The sequence below is a fragment of the Bufo gargarizans genome, chromosome 3 (genome assembly GCF_014858855.1).
Source record: "Bufo gargarizans isolate SCDJY-AF-19 chromosome 3, ASM1485885v1, whole genome shotgun sequence".
Taxonomy (NCBI): Eukaryota; Metazoa; Chordata; class Amphibia; order Anura; family Bufonidae; genus Bufo; species Bufo gargarizans.
In genome coordinates, this window is record NC_058082.1 from 260,656,145 (window position 1) to 260,677,965 (window position 21,821).

At 40.5% G+C, this 21,821-nt stretch overlaps 1 protein-coding gene across 1 annotated transcript in view; it reads right to left on the bottom strand.

The window, feature by feature from the left end:
- The window catches only part of ATP2A3 (ATPase sarcoplasmic/endoplasmic reticulum Ca2+ transporting 3), a 185,302-nt gene that overhangs the window by 21,976 nt on the left and 141,505 nt on the right, over window positions 1-21,821 (bottom strand). The window contains exons 13-20 of the mRNA XM_044285175.1: window positions 17,663-17,881; window positions 17,247-17,582; window positions 16,928-17,148; window positions 13,561-13,763; window positions 11,891-11,976; window positions 8,567-8,700; window positions 3,611-3,728; window positions 2,872-2,989 (exon numbers count right to left, since the gene is read on the bottom strand). Of these exons, the coding sequence (XP_044141110.1) occupies window positions 2,872-2,989; window positions 3,611-3,728; window positions 8,567-8,700; window positions 11,891-11,976; window positions 13,561-13,763; window positions 16,928-17,148; window positions 17,247-17,582; window positions 17,663-17,881 (1,435 nt within the window). The remainder of the gene's footprint in view (window positions 1-2,871; window positions 2,990-3,610; window positions 3,729-8,566; window positions 8,701-11,890; window positions 11,977-13,560; window positions 13,764-16,927; window positions 17,149-17,246; window positions 17,583-17,662; window positions 17,882-21,821) is intronic.

Genomic DNA, 21,821 nt, shown 5'->3' on the forward strand with positions numbered 1-21,821 from the left:
ACATCCAGAAACCTATCCTGATTGCTACCTTCTATTGATGCACTGAACTTTTTTTAACCCTTTCTACCCATGGCCAGTTTTCACCCTTCTGCCCGGGATTTTTGCAATTTCTGACATGTGTCACATTATGTGGTAATAACTTTGGAACGCTTTTACTTATCCATGCCATTCTGAGATTGTTTTCTCGTGACACATTGTACTTCATGATAGTCATAAATTTCAGTCAAGATATTTCACCTTTATTTATGGAAAAATCCCCAAATTAGCAATTATCTAAATTTCGATTGATACCTCATAAAATATTTACTGCTTAACATTCCCCATATGTCTACTTTATGTTGGCATCATTTTGTAAATGTCATTTTATTTTTTTGGGACGTTAAAAGGCTTAGAATTTTAGAAGCAATTCTTAAAATCTTTAAGAAAATTTCAAAAACCCACTTTTTAAGGACCAGTTCAGATATGAAGTCACTCTGTGGGGCTTAGGGTACTTTCACACTAGTGGTAACGTTTTCCGGTATTGAGTTTCGTCCTAGGGGCTCAATACTGGAAAAAAACTGATCAGTTTTATCCCCATGCATTCTGAATGGAGAGCATTCCGTTCAGTATGCATCAGGATGTCTTCAGTTCAGTCACTCTTAGGCTACTTTCACACTTGCGTTCAGAGCGGATCCGTCTGTTTTATTGGTATCATTTTGTGGGACAAAGCCTTTTTGATCGCTTGGTGTTGCACTTTTTGTGATATAAGGTGACAGACAAAAATGGCTTTTTTGACACAATTTTTTTAATTTTATTTTTTTATGGCGTTTAATGGACGGGGTGGATCATGTGATATATTTATAGAGCCGTTACGTACGCGGCGATACCTAATATATATGCAGTGTTTTTTCTTCTTCAATTTTTATGATAAAATCAGGAGAAAAGAGTTTTTCTTTTTTCACTTGAAACTATTTTTTTTTTTATTAAACACACAGTTTTTTACTTTTTAAAAAAAAACTTTATTTCTGACTTTAACGTTTGGGGGTCTGATCCCCTCTGCAATGCATTACAATACATCTGTATTGTAATGCATTGCCTGTTAGTGTATTACACAGAGTAAGACACTAACAGGTTGCCTAGGAGACCCAGACTGGGGCTGGATCTCCTGGGCACCCATAGAAGGCAGGTCCGATGCCGTGCAATGCATAGGGCAGCCTCTGCACGGCATCGGGCTGCCTTCTTGCCCATCGGGTCCCTGCCATAGCAGCGCTGGGACTCGATTGGCATAGAAGGGGTTAATGCTACAGCATCAGTGTTTTAACGGATACCAGTGCATACAGCAGGGATATGGCTAACGGGACCAGCCGGTGCCCTGCAGCTGATCAGGCGGGCACAGCTCCTGCTCCCGCCCATTCAGCGGGCCGTAATAGTACGGTGCTGGGCGGCAAGTCACGTCCAGATCGGTCGTACTATTACGGCGCTGGTCGGGAAGGGGTTAATCAGCATTCAATTTATTATATTATATTTATTTTGGAAAAAATTCATAAACAAAACAATTCTACAGGGTGTGTGTGTATATATATATATATATATATATATATATATCTATCTATCTATCTATCTACACACACACTTTACAGCATATACTAATCATAAATAATTATAAGTTTATTATACAAATTGTTCCAGTTGTGACACCAAATATAGGTTTATTTTATGTTTTCAGTTCAATTACATTAAATTTTATTGTAAAAAAAATGTTTTTTTATTAATTTTTGTACAAAAATTCAATTTTCTCCTTTTTACAATATCTCAAATGGGATTTTTAATTTTGAGTTAATTAATTCCCAGTGACACATTCATAGGAAGGTCCCCCTTCAGTCTCTCCCTTTGAATCATGCGACCAGTGTTCAAAGGGTTAAACATCTGAAATTTCGGATAGCTGTGTATTACAGCCATTGGCCTGCTCCAGATTGCAGCTCTACAGTACCAGCATAGTGAGCATGCTCGTCCTGACATGGCTACTGTCTGCAGCCAATGACAAGCAAGCTTACAACCCGTTTATTTTTTTGGGTGATCTGAGGTTTCATTCCTGAGTTAAGATACTTTTTCTTAAAATTTAAATATTAGGCCTTTGGTGCAATGAGGGTGTCACCACTGGTCCTGTTGCACTCAAGCTCCACTGCTTACTGTTGCCAACCCGTCCTGGTCATTGACTGGCCCTATCAATCAAAGCTGAGCCTTAGACCAATAAAAATAAAAAAAATATATAAACACTGGGATTTTCCATTTTTGCATTTTCGTTTTTCACTCCCAGCCTTCCCATAGTCCTAACTTTTTTTATTTTTCCATTCACATAGCCTTATGAGGGCTTATTTTTTGTGGGACAGGTTGTACTTTCTAATGGCACCATGTACAGTTGCATACCATGTAGTAGGGAGCGGGAAAAAATGTCCAAATGGGGTAGAATTGAGAAAAAAAAAAATGCAATTCTGACAAAGGAATTAATTTTTTTACACGGTACACTATGCTGTAAAATTGACCTGTTCTCTTCATTCTCCAGGTCAGTACGGTTCAAACGATACCACACTTAAATAAATTTTAATTGCGTTTTAATACTGAAAAACAATTTTAAACCTTTGGGAGGCTCATTTTTTGCGGGACAATCTTTTTTTTCAGTGATACCAATTTTAAGTGTGTGTGACTTTGGCCTCATGCACACGACATCCGTTTTTTGGGGAGGATCAGTTCTGAAGTGATAGGGGGACATAATACAGGAAAATGACTAATCATTTTACATGGCATTTGTTGCATAAGTGAAATGTCTTGTCACTGAATGTAGGCTTTAAAACACAAATAAAAAAAATATGGGTCCAAAATTATAGTACTTACCATCCAAATGATGCCGTGATATATATTTGAGCCCTTCATCTAGCAGAATAACAGGCAATGATATCTTCATAACTACCACCCACTGACTCCAGTTCAGAGGAGTTACTTGAAAAATTAGCTGCAGATATAAAGTGGCAACAAAACTTCAAATTAAATAGCCAAAATAAATAATGGTACTGCACATAAACAGTATGTAATGCCAAAGAATTTGCCCTTATTGGCTTAAAGGGGTTGTCTCACTTTAGCAACATGACTGGGAGATTTAGCAGCGGCCGTGCAGGGATATGCAGTGAGGCGGGTGCCAGGGAGCAGGACAAGTATAATCTATAGCCCAGGCATTGTGGGGGGCATTTTTTGAACTGGATAACCCCTTAAATACAAGGCAGGAATTGTCCATATCGTCTCCTTTGCTGGCTTGATTCAAAGTGTCAGTCTCTCTGGTGGCTGAGACCACGGGAGTGCACATAGGCCACCACTTTTTCCTATAGTGTGCAAGCATGGACACCTCAGCTGGATTGCAGGGTGGTCGTAACCATGGAAACGAGCAGTGTATAATGTGATAAAGTTAAACAAGCCAGCAAAAGACAATATAGACAATCACAAAACATTAGTAAGTGCCTTGTATTAACTTTCTCTACAGTATAAATGTCAATTGCTGAAGTGACAGAACCCCTTTAACTGCATGTGCAACAAGGATTTTGGCATGAATTCTGAATTTCCAATAAGCTTCTGTACTTACAGGCATCGGCTTCACGTACAGTATAAGGAAGTGTAGAGCCATAGACATTACAATGGCACCCAGGAGCCAGATGTTGAGCCACGGTGGCATCCTTAATAATGACTGATTTTCAGACAAGCTGTAAATAAAAAAGGGCAAATATTAAGATGTAAAATGTGCCTGTTAGGGCCAGTTCCCAAGGAGTTTCTGCCTCAAAATCAGCTTAAAAAAAATGCCTCAAAACAGCCTCCCATTCATTGCTATGGGAAGCAGCACACATGTAGAAAAGAAACGTGGAAAAAAGAAGCAGCATGTCATATCTTAGGGCAGAATCAGCTATGAATTTCCCATTGAAATGAAGGGAAGCAGAAAAAAAAAAAAAACTGCTCCATGTAAGTCTATGCGTTTTTGTGCATTTTCTGTGTTTTTGCTGCAGATTCGCAAAAAAAAAAAACTCAAGCTGAAAATGCAGCTTTCTATTGAAGTGAAGTGAACACCCATTGGTTAAAAAAAAAGCCGCATCAAAAAACCACATAAAAAATGTGCCAAAAACCGCATGAATAAAAGCACTTTTTTATCACGCTGAAAAAACACCTGGAAATGCACAATTAGATCAATAAAGCAGAAGTAACATCGGATGAGTTTCAGTATGTTGAACTAGCCTATTTATTAACTTTATTCAAATAATAAAACGCAAGGTGATGCAAACCTGCTATACTTTATCATAAGATAAGTGAGCTTCAGTTTATTTAGTAATGCAGATTTAAAGGAAAAATTCACACTAACTATATTGCTTTGCCTTCCTCAGTGATCCATAGAAAATGGGTCGAAGGGGTTGTCAGCTTTTTTGTATTGCTGACCTATCCTCAAGATAGGTCATCAATATCAGATTGGCGGGGTCCGACTCCTGGCACCCCTGCTCATCAGCTGTTTGAAGAGACTGCAGAGCTCGTACAAGCACTGCCTTCTCTTCCCTGTTTACCTGCTCACTGTCGCAAGTGCAGTGGGGAGAAGGTGGAATTACAATTAAGCCATCCCATTCACTTCAATGAGATGACTCCTTCCTTTTCAAGTGAACAGGAAGGAACAGTCCTATTGAAGTAAATGGGACAGTGGAGTTGTAATTACACCTGCTCACCGCAGTTGTGACGTCGGGCAGGTAAACCATGAAGAGAATGCAGCGCTCGTACAAGCTCTGCGGTCACTTCATAAAGCTTGATTGGTGGTGGTGTCGGGAGTCAGACCCCAGCCATCAATATAAAAAAAAGCGGGCAACCCCTTTAACCAGGTTGCCTATTATACTCTTACATTTGTCCCAGATTATATATAACTAGTTTTCCCAATGCATCTTAATGGATGACAAATCACAAACCAACACAAAAAATGAGGAACCTTGAGTCATGACGATTGATTATGTAGAACAGCGGTTCCCAACCAATGGCTTGGGAGCCACATATGTCTCGCATATGGAAAAACATGCATTTTGTTTTTTTAAATTATTAATTCTATATTTTACACTTATTAGACCCACAAGGGGATTTTGACAGGAGATCTTCTGCTCACCTCTATAATACAATCTACTTTTATGCAGTACAGTGCATTATACTGTCAGTGCTATACTGACAGACACCATCAGTTCATGCCAGGGGGGCACAGATTGATAGTACATACAGGGCATGCCTGGGGACCTTTCATTAGGTCTCAGGCTGCCATGCTAAGACATTGGTTCTCAGGGTGCTGATGCTGGGAGGGAGCCCCCTGCCTCTGAAACCACTTAGATGTCGAGGTTGCTATTGACCGCAGCATCTAAGAGGTTAAATGACCCGGATTGGTGCTTCTGCCAGTCCGAGTCATTAGAGCAGGAGTCAAGCTGTCATGAGGTACAGTGCTCTAGAATAACCTCTCACTTTCTCTGCAAGACTTCTCCCATGTTTGCAAAACAATCTGTCATGCACAGTGATATTTCGCCTGCATACAACAAACACAAATTAAAGGGGTTGTCCAAGTTATTATTATAGGTCATAAATATCATATCGGCAGGGGTCAGACACCCAGCACCCCCACCGATCAGCTGGTTGAAGAGAAGGAGTGTGCCGTGCCAGCGCAGCCTTCTCTTCACCGTTTACCTGCTTGCCGTCACAACAGCAGCGGTGAGCAGGTGTAATTACAAGATGCCGTTCCATTCATTTCAGCCTTTTGTCAGCCTAGGTTACTATGTTACTAAGGGCATTTTAAAATGTAGACTAAGATATTTCTGTCAGATGAAAAAGATCAGAAATGCCTTGCCTTTGTAGGGGGTGAAAAAAAATTAGCCTTTGATCACACTGGAGCGATGAACACAATATTTTCTCGCTCAATACCCATGTCTGCTCTTACTAGTTTGTAATATTTAATGATCATTTATAAACACAAAAAAGAAGGAATTGAAATTTCTCAATTTGAGAGCATGATCTAGGGATACTCAATTTTTGTAAAGATTTGCATACCTGGGTCTGCTCTCGGGTTCATGTGTAACAGATTAAATTAAACTGGAATAGATTTACCGTAATTTTTTTATTTACAGTAAGTCTAATGTTGTCAAAACGCTGATGTCAACATCAAGAATTACTTTAGAGTATGGTAACATACAATATCAACGAGAGCACCACGAATATTGTTCTAATCTCTCAACAAGCGTAATATCAAATTGCCTGTTTTCAATTTTGATAAAGGATTGAGAAATAGTGTGCAATTTTACTTTTACTATTTATGGCAATGGAAATGCTGTACAATTTTACCTTATATAGAACTCCTGACGAACATTCACTTTGCAACTATATTAGTTTGAGACACACAGTCCTGATTGTGGTTTTTTAAAACAAATTGAATTTCTACGGATTTATGTTTCAAGTATGAAACTGAGTTATAACTCCCATACTCAACCCAATGAGCTTCCTACATAGCTGAAAATACAAAACCATTCACAATGCAAACACTGAATATATGAACTAATGCTATATTCACTACATAAATGAATATGAGGTATCATATTTTTCACTATAAGACGCACCAGACTATAAGATGCACTTCGGAGTTGGAGGAGGAAAATAAGAAAAGAAAAAAAATAATCAGATCTCAGAGCAGACTCCCTTATCAGATCCCCATGTTCCATTAGCCTCAGATCAGACCACCCAACCTCCATAAGCCTCCCATCAGACCCCCCAGCCTCCAATCAGCCTCCCCCAGCCTCCATCAGACTCAGATCAGACCCAATTAGCCTCAGATCGGACCACCCATCACAAGGGAAAGTCACACTAGTCCTATTTCCAGGACTTAGTTGTGTGGTGAACCCTCTAGTCTTCATTTCAGGTACACTAACAGCTTGGTGTTACATTGATTTGGTCGTGGAACCTGTGATGAAGGCATTTCTCCAATGTATCACAGAACCTGTTTTTCAACAAGACAAAGCCATGTTGCATATGCTACTGTGAGCAGGCTTGTGTGGCTTAAACGTGATACCATGGCCTGCAGCATCTCCAGACTTGTTGAGCACATCTGGGAGGTTATTGGTCGGCAACTGCAAAGGAAGCTGTCAGTGGTAGATCTTCTGTGTGCCCAATTGCATTCAGCATTCCTCAGTCAACCATTATTAATCTCCTTCATACTGTAGCATGCCAAGCTGTGTAAGTGCATGAATTTCTGCTCACAGCACTCATACTTGATACTAAATAAATTGAGATGTTTTGAATATTATTTTCCATTTTTTTTATCCTTTCCATATCATTAAAGGGGTGGTGCAGGCCATATATATTCATTACCTTTTGTCAGGACAGGTCATCAATATCAGATCGGCAGGGATCGATTGAAGAAGAGGCGGTGTTCCATACGAACACTATGGACTAAAATCTTTATCGCGATATAATTTGAACTATGTGCAATAATGATATATATCGCAATATATTATTTTATTCTGTATGTATACAAATTACAAAACTTTACAATACATTTTTAAGATGTGTATTGTGCAACAGATCTTTTTCCAAAAAATGTAAAGATGAAGTGTTAGTAAAACACAACATTTTTTAAAATAAAGCCATAAGTCCCATGCCATTGCCATCATCCATGTCCCCAGCCAGCGCCATCAGCCCTATGCCATAGCCATCCTGCAACTCAACCGTTGGCTTGCAATACCTCTTTAACATGTCTAACGGGTCAACAGGTTCCAGGTGACGGACCCCCACCAATCAGACCATGACCTATCATCAGTATATAAGTCATGGAAAATCCCGTTAACAATCAACTAATGTTACTTGTATGCACACTTGCAAATCCTGCCTTTTATTCAACAACGTACCAAATCTGTGTTTATTTTTATGATTTTCTGCTATCTAGTAACAAAGGATTATGTTATAGAATATGCTGCCACAATACCATTTTTTTCTAGATCATTTTAGTATGAGTTATTAAATTTATATTGCACTACACAATGGTTATTTAGGCTAAGTTCACTCTAGCACAGTATATTATTGTGGAAAGTCTTATGCAGAATCTGCAGTAGAAGTAAAAGGCTGACGCTCTCATTTCTGCTGTGGCGTTGAAGTTTGAACCGACCGGCCTTCGCATGTGGATGAGCCCCATTCAATGGGACTTATCCGTATGTAGTAACCCACTGCAATTTCCATGTGGAACCTGCATCAAGATGCAACATGTTGCTAGTATACAATATTTCATAGCTTTCTCTACATGATGAGTGATTGGCCTGTCTTGTGACCTCCTGTCCACAGCTAAGCAACACTGAATGTGATCAATGCACTTACCTAAAGGGGTTTTAAAGACCTTTTATACTGAGGACAGGCCATCAATATAAAAAGGAGGGGGTGACCCCTTTAAGCTCTAACCATTTGATTTATTTTAAGTAAATTTCCTGACGTGCAAAAACACTTAAAAAGTACATGAAAGAAGACATACATGAAGTCAAATATTTTTTATTCAGCCTACCTGTTAAGGGCATTACACATCTCGATAGTTACAAGCACTGAAAGAGCCATAGTTGTGGGATAACGGGACTCAAACACTTCACAGTCTATCCCCTCAAATAAATCATGGTCAGGAGTACATTTCATAAAATGTCTCTGTATAGAAAGCAAAACAATTAAGAAAAAGATTGGTATTATTCTCAGAATAAGTTTATAGCATTGCTGAAACATGAAAATGCCGAACTTAGTATATACAGTCCTGATCAAAAGTTTAAGACCACTTGAAAAATTGCAAAAAATCATATTTAGCATGGCTGGATCTTAACAAGGTTCCAAGTAGAGCTTCAAACATGCAACAAGAAGAAATGGAGTGAGAAAACATTTTTTGAGCATTCAATTTAATGAAGACAACGAATAAACTGAAACAGGCTGGTTTTTTTCAGCTGATCAAAAGTTTAGGACCACACCTAAAAAAAACTAAACCCCCGACCCCAAAACAGAAATCCAACTTCCAAACATGAACTCAGTAATGAGTAGTTCAGTCGTTATTGTTTATCACTTCCAAAATTCGTTTCGGCATGCTTGATGCAAGCGTTTCCATGAGGTGAGTGAGAACATTTCTCCAAATGGTGAAGACGGCCGCACGAAGGCCATCTACTCCATTTTTGTAAACTTCCCTTGCCATCCATCCCCAAAGGTTCTCAATTGGATTTAGATCAGGGGAACACGCAGGATGGGCCAAAAGAGTGACGTTATTCTCCTGGAAGAAGTCCCTTGTCCTGCGGGCATTGTGTACTGTAGAGTTGTCCTGTTGAAAAACCCAGTCGTTACCACACAGAAGAGGGCCCTCAGTCATGAGGAATGCTCTCTGCAACATCTGGACATAGCCAGCGGCAGTTTGACGCCCCTGCACTTCCTGAAGCTCCATTGTTCCACTGAAGGAAAAAAGCACCCCAGACCATTATGGCGCCCCCTCCACTGTGGCGCGCAGAAAACATCTCAGGTGGGATCTGCTTGTCATGCCAGTAACGTTGGAAACCATCAGGACCAGCAAGGTTAAATTTTTTCTCATCAGAGAATAAAACTTTCTTCCACCTTTGAATGTCCCATGTTTGGTGCTCTCTTGCAAAGTCCAAACGAGCAGTTCTGTGGCGTTCAAGGAGACGAGGTCTTTGAAGACTTTTTTTCTTTTTGAAGTCCTTCAGTCTCAGATGCCGTCTGATTGTTATGGGGCTACAGTCAGCACCAGTAAGGGCCTTAATTTGGGTCAAAGATCGTCCAGTGTCTTGACGGACAGCCAATTGGATCCTCTGGCTCAGTGCTGATGAAATTTTTTTGGGTCTTCAACTTGACTTTTTTGTTCTATAATCCTCTGGATCATTTAAGAAATTCCAAATGACTGTCCTACTGCGTCCCACCTTAGAGAAAGAATGCACCAAACAGATATAACACTGACTATGCTGGCAAGACACAAATGAAGATATTAAAAGCTGAGACTTTTGCCAATATATACTCTTCATTTGTGTCTTGCCAGTATAGTCAGTGTTATATCTGTTTGGTGCATTCTTTCTCTGTGTTTCATATGATTGCTACATTCTGTGTAGTTTGCTCTTGTGGTGCATGTGGACCGCGCCGACATCCTCCATTGTATGCATATTTTGCTGGGGTCAGTCGATTACTGCGGTCCACATGCGGTCGGGTTGCTCCCCCCAATTGAGGACACGCCACTGTGTCGGGGGTTGAGCAGCTCCTCCAAAATTGCCACTATATATTTTTTAGTTTTTTTGTTTCTGCCTTGTTAGATTTGAGTGCGTTTGCCTTTACCTGGCATTCAAACACTCCTTTGCACCTGGTAACCTCCATCACATGGTCTGGTGTGGGTGTGGCTTGCAGCCTGGCTTCATTCACATTGCACAACCGCAGCATTCATGCTGGGCGTTTGTGGGAAGCTTTGCTGCAAGCTGAATTATATCACCCCCAGACCGTGTTCACACCATAGTTAGAGCAGCGGTTAGGACCCCTTGCCATGCTGAGAGCCGTGACGTGGTGCATGATGGGCTCCGATATATCCATCACTGGAATATATTGGCAAAAGTCTCAGCTTTTAATATCTTCATTTGTGTCTTGCCAGCATAGTCAGTGTTATATCTGTTTGGTGCATTCTTTCTCTGTGTTTCATATGATTGCTACATTCTGTGTAGTTTGCTCTTGTGGTGCATGTGGACCGCGCCGACATCCTCCATTGTATGCATATTTTGCTGGGGTCAGTCGATTTCTGCGGTCCACATGCGGTCGGGTTGCTCCCCCTAATTGAGGACACGCCACTGTGTCAGGGGTTGAGCAGCTCCTCCAAAATTGCCACTATATATTTTTTTGTTTTTTGGTTTCTGCGTCCCACCTTAGCATGGCGCGCTGTGAGAGACCCTGCTTATGCAGTTCAACAACCCGACCACGTTCAAAAAGGGAGAGTTTTTTTGCCTTTGCCATCACAACGTGTGACTACCTGACAGAAAATGATAATGAATCCACATCTTTGCACAGATTTGGCCTTTTAAAAGGCAGGTGGTCCTAAAATTTAGATCAGCTGAAAAACAGCCTATTTCAGTTTAATCGTTATTTTGAATTAATTGAATGCTCAAACAATGTTTTGTCTCACTCCCATTTCTTCTTGTTGCATGTTGAAGCTCTACTTGGAACCTTGTTAAGATCCAACAATGTAAAATAGGATTTTTTGCAATTTTTCAAGTGGTCTTAAACTTTTGATCAGGACTGTATTAGTATGATATGTGAGTACAGCTATGAAGTCACCTACGTGAGAGATTTATATATACTGTATATATGTCAGTAACATTAATGATTACCTAATAAAATTAGCTTTGTTTAAATATTGGCATATAATACATTTTTTTAAGGTCTTGTTAAAAAATATCCAACTGACCACCCTGTAGGGCAACACACAGGCGTAGATATTCATACTACCATTAGCATTTAGCAATTCCTTCATTATACTGTGCAGGCACTGTAGAATTGCAAATATAATATTAGATGTGCCTGTCTTGAATCTCTCCTCAATAGCATATAACAGATTTGGAGGGAAAATTGTTTATAAGTGCATGACATTATACTCTTTACAAAAATCTGCACTACTGTACCAAATCTTTGGGCTGCATTCTGTCAATCCTTATGTACTGCATGATCAAGAACTTCTCACACAGAAGAAGGCATGAGCAATAACTTAATTTGCACAGACAGAACACACTGAAAAGGCTTAGGAGTCTGTGTATGCTGATGATATGCCTAATGGTTCCTATATGTGTACATTAATAATATTACATAATAAACTCACCAACTGATAGAATGTAACCTGTGGTCCATCTTCATCATATAAGAACCACCATGTTGCAGCACCTACAGTGGCAAAGCCTACATAGACTACAAAAGAAAGGAGAAATACAGGACTTCAGAAGACGATCTGGATGAGTAGGCTTTTGAACCTTGAGACTACACAGTACGTGCATTTACGTATGAAAACCCTTAGGACAGAGGTCACCTATGTTGATCTACCCTAGGAAAATATTTTAGTCTAAAGCCATCATTACTGGGCAGCCACAGCATCTATAATGTTAAAAAAAATGGATTTATTTTTTATTTTTATTATGCATCCAAAAATAATGAAAAATGTAAGACAAATGCAACAGCAGTTACTAGCTTACTTAATAACGGTTACAGCAGAACATCATTTATTACCTCTCTTTCTTTTGTGTACTATGATAATGGTGTGTTCACAGTGCATGTTCAGCGTAGGTCAGTAATATGTCAACAAAATTCTGGGCCAGATTTATCATAGCCCAGCGGAGTACAACGGGCAATGATAACGAGTGTGGAGCCAGATGCTGTGCCTGGTTTATGACAAGGCATACGAGGCGGAGCATCCAGCAGTCCATGCGCTTTAACATAGAAGATGATAAATGTGATGGGGTCACCAGCCTCGCCCCCTGACTGGGAAAGTGGAAAGGCCAGAGGATTAATGGCTGTCCATCATAAAATTACATACAAAAGACATATTGGCCTGACAAATGCAAACATAGGGAGTAATTTATTAACCTGAAATATGCCTAGATTAGGTTTATTTCAGGCGCAGATTGAGCCACAACGGTTAGTGCGACTTTTTCCCGCTCACGCCAGGTCTAAAAAAAGTGGGCATGGCGTGGGCAGGGAAGGGGGCGGGCGGGCAGGAAGGCCTATCTCATTCATCATTTTCCATGTCTGTTTTAGGCGTATGGTCTAAATGTAAGACCAAGGAAGCTGGCTTACATTTAGAACTGGCGCTGGATACGCCGAAGTTATGTAGAGGCCAGCACATCTTCATAATTTCGGCGATCCACCACCTGCGCAGGGGCTTTATTAAGACTGGCGTCTAAGACGCAAGTTTTAATAAATGACCCCCATATAGTGTAAACACACCTTAATTGGAGTGTAGATGCACCACTACATGCTGGAATCCTGGTAGACCCATTTATAGTAAATGAGATCCATCAGGGGCCGGCAGTGGCACTCTTTCAGACGACTACCCCAAATTGTACTGAAGTATGGTCTTGAAGATGACCTGTATGAATGGTATACTATGGACCTGAAATTAGTCACACAAAATCTGATCTAGACAAAAAAGGTTGTCTTTTTTGTCTTTAGGCAGTTTATATGGTTACTATTTTCCCTAAAGTGTAACACAATGAAAAACATAATACAAATAAAGAGCATCTCTATACCTGTATGGTATTTTAACATACGTGCATCCAAACATTAACATAAATATTTTCTATTAGTCAATAAAATAAGTTATTAGCATTCATTACAATTAGCAGTATGGCCATATGCTATTGATTTTTCATAGCGGAATATCTGTAGCATATCTGCCAATATTTCTCCGCAGCAAAATCCGCACAAAATGCAGATTTTGGTGCAGAAAGCATTACGAAAATGCTGCAGGTTGTGGCAAAATGTTTTTTGAGAAAATACCTCCGATGGCCAAGTATCTGAAAAATAACCAGCCGCTGATAAGTGGCTCTCGAGGATTACGAGGCTGCTTGTCCATGATGTCAAGGTCAGGTGGATTAAATCCTAGAGCAGTTGCAGGTAAACCATCAGTGACCAAATTAACCCAGAGGAGCTGAACAGGGATGAGGGCTTCAGGTAGGCCAAGGATAGCAGTAAGAAAGATACTAAAAATAAATAAATAAAATAATAATAATTTAGCTTTTTTTCATGAAATTTGTATTTTTTACACATTATTAAACAATTTCAGACTGAAATGTTTATAGAAATGTCTTAACATATACCTATAAGAATACTACCAGAGCTGGCATAAGGAAACCAAATTAATCTAACCAGCTCTCCCTAGCCCCATCAACATATTCAAAGCAGTCCATGTATATGGCTCCAATTCATTGCCTCATTTCATCCCCTGACTAACTGATAGTCTCTCAAATGTAAAAGTTAAAGGGAGTCTGTCACGTCTTTTTCACCAATATATCTAGGAACACTGTACCACAGAAGATTGTAGACACATTCCAAGCATACCTGTGTGCACTTTGTGTCTGTAGTCCATGTCCAGGAAAAGCACTTTTATTCTGCTGGAAAACAGCTCCTAAGTGCCCAGCTCTGCTGCTGCAAGTGCCCAAAGCAAACCAGGCTGATGAGGGGAGGGCTGCTGTAGCTGGTCATATCATGGTGGGTACCAGCTAGACCTTGTCAGGTCATGTTATCCACAGCATTATATCCACTATATCAGAAGATATAGCCGTTAGAAATCCAGTCAGGAGTGAAAGCTGTTTTTACTTCCACTTTCAGCTGGGCACTTGGGAGCTCTTTCAGCAGAATAAAAGTGCTTTTCCTGGACATGGAACAAAGACACATAGTACACACAGGAATGCTTGGAAAGCGTTTGCAATCTTCTATGGGGCAGTGTTAGTTAAATTGGTGAAAATGAGGACAGACACCCTTTAACTCTGGTGATAAAAGTATTCTTAACAAAAAATTCTATAAATGCAATTCCATAATATATACAGTAAAGACCAAAAGTTTGGACACACCTTCTCATTCAAAAAGTTTTCTTTATTTTCATGACTACGAAAATTGTAGATTCACACTGAAGGCATCAAAACTATGAATTAACACATTTGGAATTATATACATAACAAAAAAGTGTGAAACAACTTAAAATATGTCATATTTTAGGTTCTTCAAAGTTGCTTTGATTACTGCTTTGCACACTCTTGGCATTCTCTTGATGAGCTTCAAGAGGTAGAGTGGTTTTCACATCACAGGTGTGCCCTGTCAGGTTTAATAAGTTGGATTTCTTGCCTTATAAATGGGGTTGGGACCATCAGTTGCGTTGTGGAGAAGTCAGGTGGATACACAGCTGATAGTCCTACTGAATAGACTGTTAGAATTTGTATTATGGCAAGAAAAAAGCAGCTAAGTAAAGAAAAACGAGTGGCCTTCATAACTTTAAGGAATGAAGGTCAGTCAGTCCGAAAAATTGGGAAAACTTTGAAAGTGTCCCCAAGTGCAGTCACAAAAACCATCAAGCGCTACAAAGAAACTGGCTCACATGCGGACCGCCCCAGGAAAGGAAGACCAAGAGTCACCTCTGCTGTGGAGGATAAGTTTATCCGAGTCACCAGCCTCAGAAATCGCAGGTTAACAGCAGCTCAGATAAGAGACCAGGTCAATGCCACACAGAGTTCTAGCAGCAGACACATCTCTAGAACAACTGTTAAGAGGAGACTGTGTGAATCAGGCCTTCATGGTAGAATATCTGCTAGGAAACCACTGCTAAGGACAGGCAACAAGCAGAAGAGACTTGTTTGGGCTAAAGAACACAAGGAATGGACATTAGACCAGTGGAAATCTGTCCTTTGGTCTGATGAGTCCAAATTTGAGATATTTGGTTCCAACCACCGTGTCTTTGTGCGACGCAGAAAAGGTGAACGGATGGACTCTACATTCCTGGTTCCCACCGTGAAGCATGGAGGAGGAAGTGTGATGGTGTGGGGGTGCTTTGCTGGTGACACTGTTGGGGATTTATTCAAAATTGAAGGCATACTGAAGCAGCATGGCTACCTCAGCATCTTGCAGCGGCATGCTATTCCATCCGGTTTGCATTTAGTTGGACCATCATTTTTTTTTCAACAGGACAATGACCCCCAAACACACCTCCAGGCTGTGTAAGGGCTATTTGACCATGAAGGAGAGTGATGGGGTGCTGCGCCAGATGACCTGGCCTCCACAGTCACCAAAGCTGAACCCAATCGAGATGGTTTGGGGTGAGCTGGACCGCAGAGTGAAGGCAAAAGGGCCAATAAGTGCTAAGCATCTCTGGGAAATCCTTCCAGACTGTTGGAAGACCATTTCAGGTGACTACCTCTTGAAGCTCATCAAGAGAATGCCAAGAGTGTGCAAAGCAGTAATCAAAGCAAAAGGTGGCTACTTTGAAGAACCTAGAAGACGACATATTTTCAGTTGTTTCACACTTTTTTGTTATGTATATAAAATTCCACGTGTTAATTCATAGTTTTGATGCCTTCAGTGTGAATCTACAATTTTCATAGTCATGAAAATAAAGAAAACTCTTTGAATGAGAAGGTGTCCAAACTTTTGGTCTGTACTGTACGTAAAAAATGTGTTTTTTTTATGGTAAATCTTCCCTTTCAGAGATTGTTGTTCCTGGTTACCTATGGCTTGCCCATTTTGGGGTTTTGGGTTTCTAATCTTGAAGTGCAAATATGGATTGGATATGGGATAATTAGACCTGAGCAGGTGTCTAAGTAAATGTGCTGCATTATGCCGCTAGTGACCAAGAATACATTTACAGTAAAATGCAATAGTATTTAGCAAATTTTGCTTCAAACTGGAATAAGCAGTGAGGAAAAACATGCATTATATGGTGGCCAGATGAAGCATAAATATGGTGCATATTAACTGATCACCCGATGAAAGAACGAATGCTCATTCATCGGGTGATCTTGTCTTTCAGCTGGTATGAAAAATCATAATTTCTGGGCAGCAGATTGCCCGTTAAAGGGAACTCTCCCCAAAAACAATGGTACTATATGGGGACAAGCGACTGCAGTAGTGATCACTTGTCCTCCTCATACAGTGGGGATAATTGCTGCGTATAATTGCAGCTTTATCTCCGCTGAGGATCAGGCAATTATTGGGAATGTTTGGTTGGTTCCCAATAACTGCCTGAAACATCAGTCAGCGTTAAAAGACCATTAGTGTGCAATATAAAAATAATGGTAGAAACAGCGAACAACAACATTGAAGAATACACTTCTGTCTTATGTATATAGGCACCCAGAAAGTACCAGCAATGCCTTACCAGACTACTTCACCAACGTTCGAGGAGATAAGATAGCGAATGAACTGCTTCATGTTATTATAAATTGCTCGGCCTTCTTCAACGGCAGATACTATAGTAGAGAAGTTGTCATCAGATAGTACCATCTCAGCAGCCGATTTTGCCACTGCAGTGCCAGAACCCATAGCAATTCCTATCTCAGCCTTCTTAAGAGCTGGAGCATCATTTACTCCATCACCAGTCTAAGAAGACAAGGAAAAAAAAAATATATCAATGCGAACACTTAATATGTTTAGTCTATTCTAATATTCAACTTTTTACTACATGACAGATATCTTACCATAGCAGTGATTTCATTTAATGACTGCAAATATTCTACAATTTTAGATTTGTGCGTTGGTTCCACTCGAGCAAAGCACCGAGCAGTACGGCAAGCATTCCGCTGCTCCTCTAATGGGAGGTCATCAAATTCCCTGCCAGTATAAGCCTTGTCTGTTATGTCCTCAGAGTCAGAGAAAATTCCAATCTTCCGGCAGATAGCCACTGCTGTGCCTTTATTGTCACCAGTTATCATTATTACTTTAATTCCAGCTTTTTTGCACATCTCAATTGAGATAGTTACTTCTTTACGAGGAGGATCAAGCATGCCAACACACCCAACAAATGTCAAGTTTGTCTAATGAAAGACACAACAGTACAATTAGTACAATTTCATCATTAGCTTGAATTTGCGTAAAAATATTCAAAAACACTCACCTCATAATTGATAAATTTGTTAGAATCCTCTAATAGCATGTCTTCCAATTTTGGTGGCACATCCCGAGTAGCTAGAGCAAGACAACGCAGTGTGTCCATACCAGTACCCCAGTCTCGGATCTTTGACATGATCCTCTCTCTAGCAGATGGAGTCAAAGGAAGCTTCGCAGAACCCACGCGTACATAATTACATCGCTCTATTACACTTTCAGGAGCACCCTAAAAATTAACAAACATTTTTATGATTTAAGATATTTTCTGGCTTCACAAAAAATAATTGACTCCTGAGTTATGCTAAAAGAAAACTGGTTAAACTAGAAGAGTCAGTTCTACACTAGATGGTAGTATAGCACCATTCTTCATGCAGACTGAAGTCAAGATAACATTGTTTCTTAGCTGTACATAAACATAGGGCAGCCCTGGTTATAGTAGAGGAAGCCTCTTGTGCGTTAATAATTTACTTGTCCCAGTTTTTGTGAGGCAGCCCTGTTTCGCACACACCAAAACCTGTAGCATTTGATAAAAGTCACAGTTGTATGTGAGAAAAATGTTGTATAGACCAGAAATTTGCAGTAACTTATTTTGTTTACTGCTTATACACGTTTAAGGCTACTTTCACACTAGCGTTCGGGCGGATCCGTTCTGAACGGATCCGCTCATAATAATGCAGACGGAGGCTCCGTTCAGAACGGATCCGTCTGCATTATTTTTAGCATAGAACAGCTAAGTGTGAAAATAGCCTAGTACGGATCCGTCCAGACTTTCAATGTAAAGTCAATGGGGGACGGATCCGCTTGAAGATTGAGCCACATTGTGGCATCTTCAAACGGATCCGTCCCCATTGACTTACATTGAAAGTCTGGACGGATCCGCACGGATCCGCACGCCTCCGAACGGCCAGGCGGACACCCGAACGCTGCAAGCAGCGTTCAGCTGTCCGCCTGTCCGTGCGGAGGCGAGCGGAGCGGAGGCTGAACGCCGCCAGACTGATGCAGTCTGAGCGGATCCGCCTCCATTCAGACTGCATCAGGGCTGGACGGCTGCGTTCGGGTCCGCTCGTGAGCTCCTTCAAACGGAGCTCACGAGCGGACCAGCGAACGCTAGTGTGAAAGCAGCCTAATAAAGTTAAAGCTCACCTAGTATGAAACAGAAGATTATAGGAGCTGCTAAAATCTGCCCCAATATGCCCTATGCCCCTATGGCTAAATTTACACTGGTGTAGTTTAACAGGATCCATGATGGATATGAAGGACCAGTTATGATCAGTCTTGATCCAGATTTTCCGCTAAGTAAAAGACGCTGTTCAAGTGAAATTGTGCAGGTGTGATAATAAATACCCAACTAATACAGACAATGAGGATAAGCAGAACTATAATTGTAGAAAGCTATTACATCAGTGTAGAGATGACACACTGATGTAAATCCAGCTGTTGATCTAACCCAACATATGATGCGGAAGTGCAGTGCTTTATTTTATTGTAAAGTTTGGGGATTAATGTACCCTCTATACTGTATGTTCCTTGTAAGAGCAGATCATGAATGTATGTTTATTCTGCGTTTTTCTTTTAATACGTTTTTCATTGTGAACTCTGTTCTGTGGATGTGGACCCATCGACTTGAATGGGTCCACGATCTGCAAGATACGGCAAAAGATAGCATATGTACTATCTTTTGCAGAGCGGAGACACGGAACATAAGCCACCGCAAACACTTGGAAGCTCTTCAGTGTGCTTTTAGGTCCGTGCTTCTGGACCACAAAATATAAGATGTATCCTGTCTTTTGCCGTATCTTGCGGATGGCGGACCCATTCAAGTCAGTGGGTTTGCACCACAATACAGGATTCACATTGCTGGTGTCTGTGCAGTGCAGACCGCTACTTGCGGTCTGCAATACCGGAATGGCAACCATATGGTTGTGTGAATGAACCCTTAATTTAACATGTTTGGTTTTACCCTAATTTTACTATGATTTTAACTTTTAAAAAACAGAATACCTCTGTTTTCCACTGCAGTATTGTCTGCCGTGGCCTAATAAATACTTTGAAAAGCTAGACATGGAGATTTTAACTCCAAGATCATGCCATTGGGGTCAGTGGGTTGACAAAGTGAGCCCCTCACCTTTGTTTTGATCAACAGTGGTCACTATTAATAGTGGCATCTAAGGGATTAAACAGTTGAGATCTGAGTTTTCTCCCATCTTGGCCATTGCCATAAGAGATTAGTTATAGTTGACCGCCTTCAGGTGATGGCGTGGGCACAACTTTTATGTTTGTGCCTATTTGTGACACATGTCACCAAGGGGGCTAATGAAAGGGATAGGAGGTATGTCCTACATCAGTAGTGGAGAACCTACGGCACTCAGAGCCCTCTCTGTGGGCACCTGCACCCTGGAAAAAGTCTATGGTGTACCAATATGCCTTATATATATGAATATATACTGTATTGAACTGTAGTATTCAGGTTAACTGTGTGGGCACTCTGTGATAAAAGGTTCACCATCACTGCCCTATATTGATAGGTGATCTTATTAACATGCAAAAATATATACGCAAGGTCAATACAAAGAACTGGTCCTAATTTGTCCTAAATTTACCAGATTTTAGAGTCGGGTATACACTCTAATCCAAAGCTTATTTGGCACAAAATATATAAATTAAGGTGGCTTTACACTGCCCAATTGTCCGGCTGATTATCAGGGACGAATATAGTTTCCGATAATCTGCCCAGCTAAAGATACTGCCAATCACCCAATGAAAGAGCGAAGTGCTCTTTTATCAGGTGAAACAATTGTTCATGAGGACAACTACATTTTCATTTCTGGGCAGCAGCTTGTGCTGTGTAAACAGAACTCTTCTGCCTAGAAACAACAAATCTGTATGAGGAGGAGCGATAGCAGTAGCCATCGTTCATCCCTATACAGTGGAGGGAACGCTTCATGTAAAGGCAGAACTTCACTTCCGCTGACAAGCAGGCATTTATTTGTTGGGAAAGAATGCTCCCTTCCTGACAATCGCCTTCTTTATCAAGTCATGTAAACCGGCCTTTGGCACTATTACACCATAAGGGCCCATTCACACGACTGTCTGTATATTTCTGTCCACATCCGTTCCACAAATTTGCAAGAATGCAAGCGGACCCATTCATTTCAATAGGGCCGCAAAAGATGTGGACAGCACATTGTGTGCTGTTTGCATCCGTACTTCCGTTCCGTAGCCCCACAAAAAAAAGACAGAACATGTTCTAGTCTTATTCTTGTCTGTAATTAGACAAGAATAGGCATTTCTACACCGGAGAAGGACGCTTCTATCCACAGACAAGAATATGTATTTCTACACAGGAGAAGGACCCTTCGATCCTCAAAATGCGGAACGCAAACGGCTGGTATCTGTGTTTTTTTGCTGACCACAAAACAGATACGGTCGTCTCAATGAGCCCTAAAGAAGTTTTCCAGTTCTCAAAATAGGCCTTTAATATCTGATAGGTGGGGTTCCGACACCCTCTACCCCCTGCCCTTCACTTTACTGGGAGATGCACTACAGTAAACAGCTCCATCCACTATAGATTTGCAGGGGTGCAGAGTGTTGGACTCTCAATGATGAGAGGTTAATGGCCTATTCAATTCAATTTACTTAAGTCCTCCTAGCAGCTAAAATAACCATAGATCATTCCAAGAAATAAACAAGCTACTACCCCCTCTCCCCCACCTCTAGCGCCTATTGTGTTTTATATTTATTTTATTTCCTATTATTTATTACCTACTTTATTCTTCATTAAAGCATAATTTTTAACTGCAAACCAATAAACATCCATATCCTCATCCAGAAGTTATTAATAATTACTACCTCTGTTCTGAAGTTCTGTAACTTTACTATACCTGCTACAGAGAAACTGGGGACACTTATTATGTATGGGAGGAAAGGTGATTCAGACATCCGTACAGGAAAGGGTTCTTTACAGCTAGAGTAACCAAACTATGGAATGCCCTACCCAAAGAGGTAGATACAATGACAAACAGGCTAGCTAGCTTCTTATCTAATGACAAATGTCATTGAGGGTAAGAATTTATTTACAAGTTAATGATGTATAATTGTTGTGAGAGAAGTTGAACTATGAAGTTGACCTATGTCTTTCTTTCAACCTAATTATGTACCAATATAAA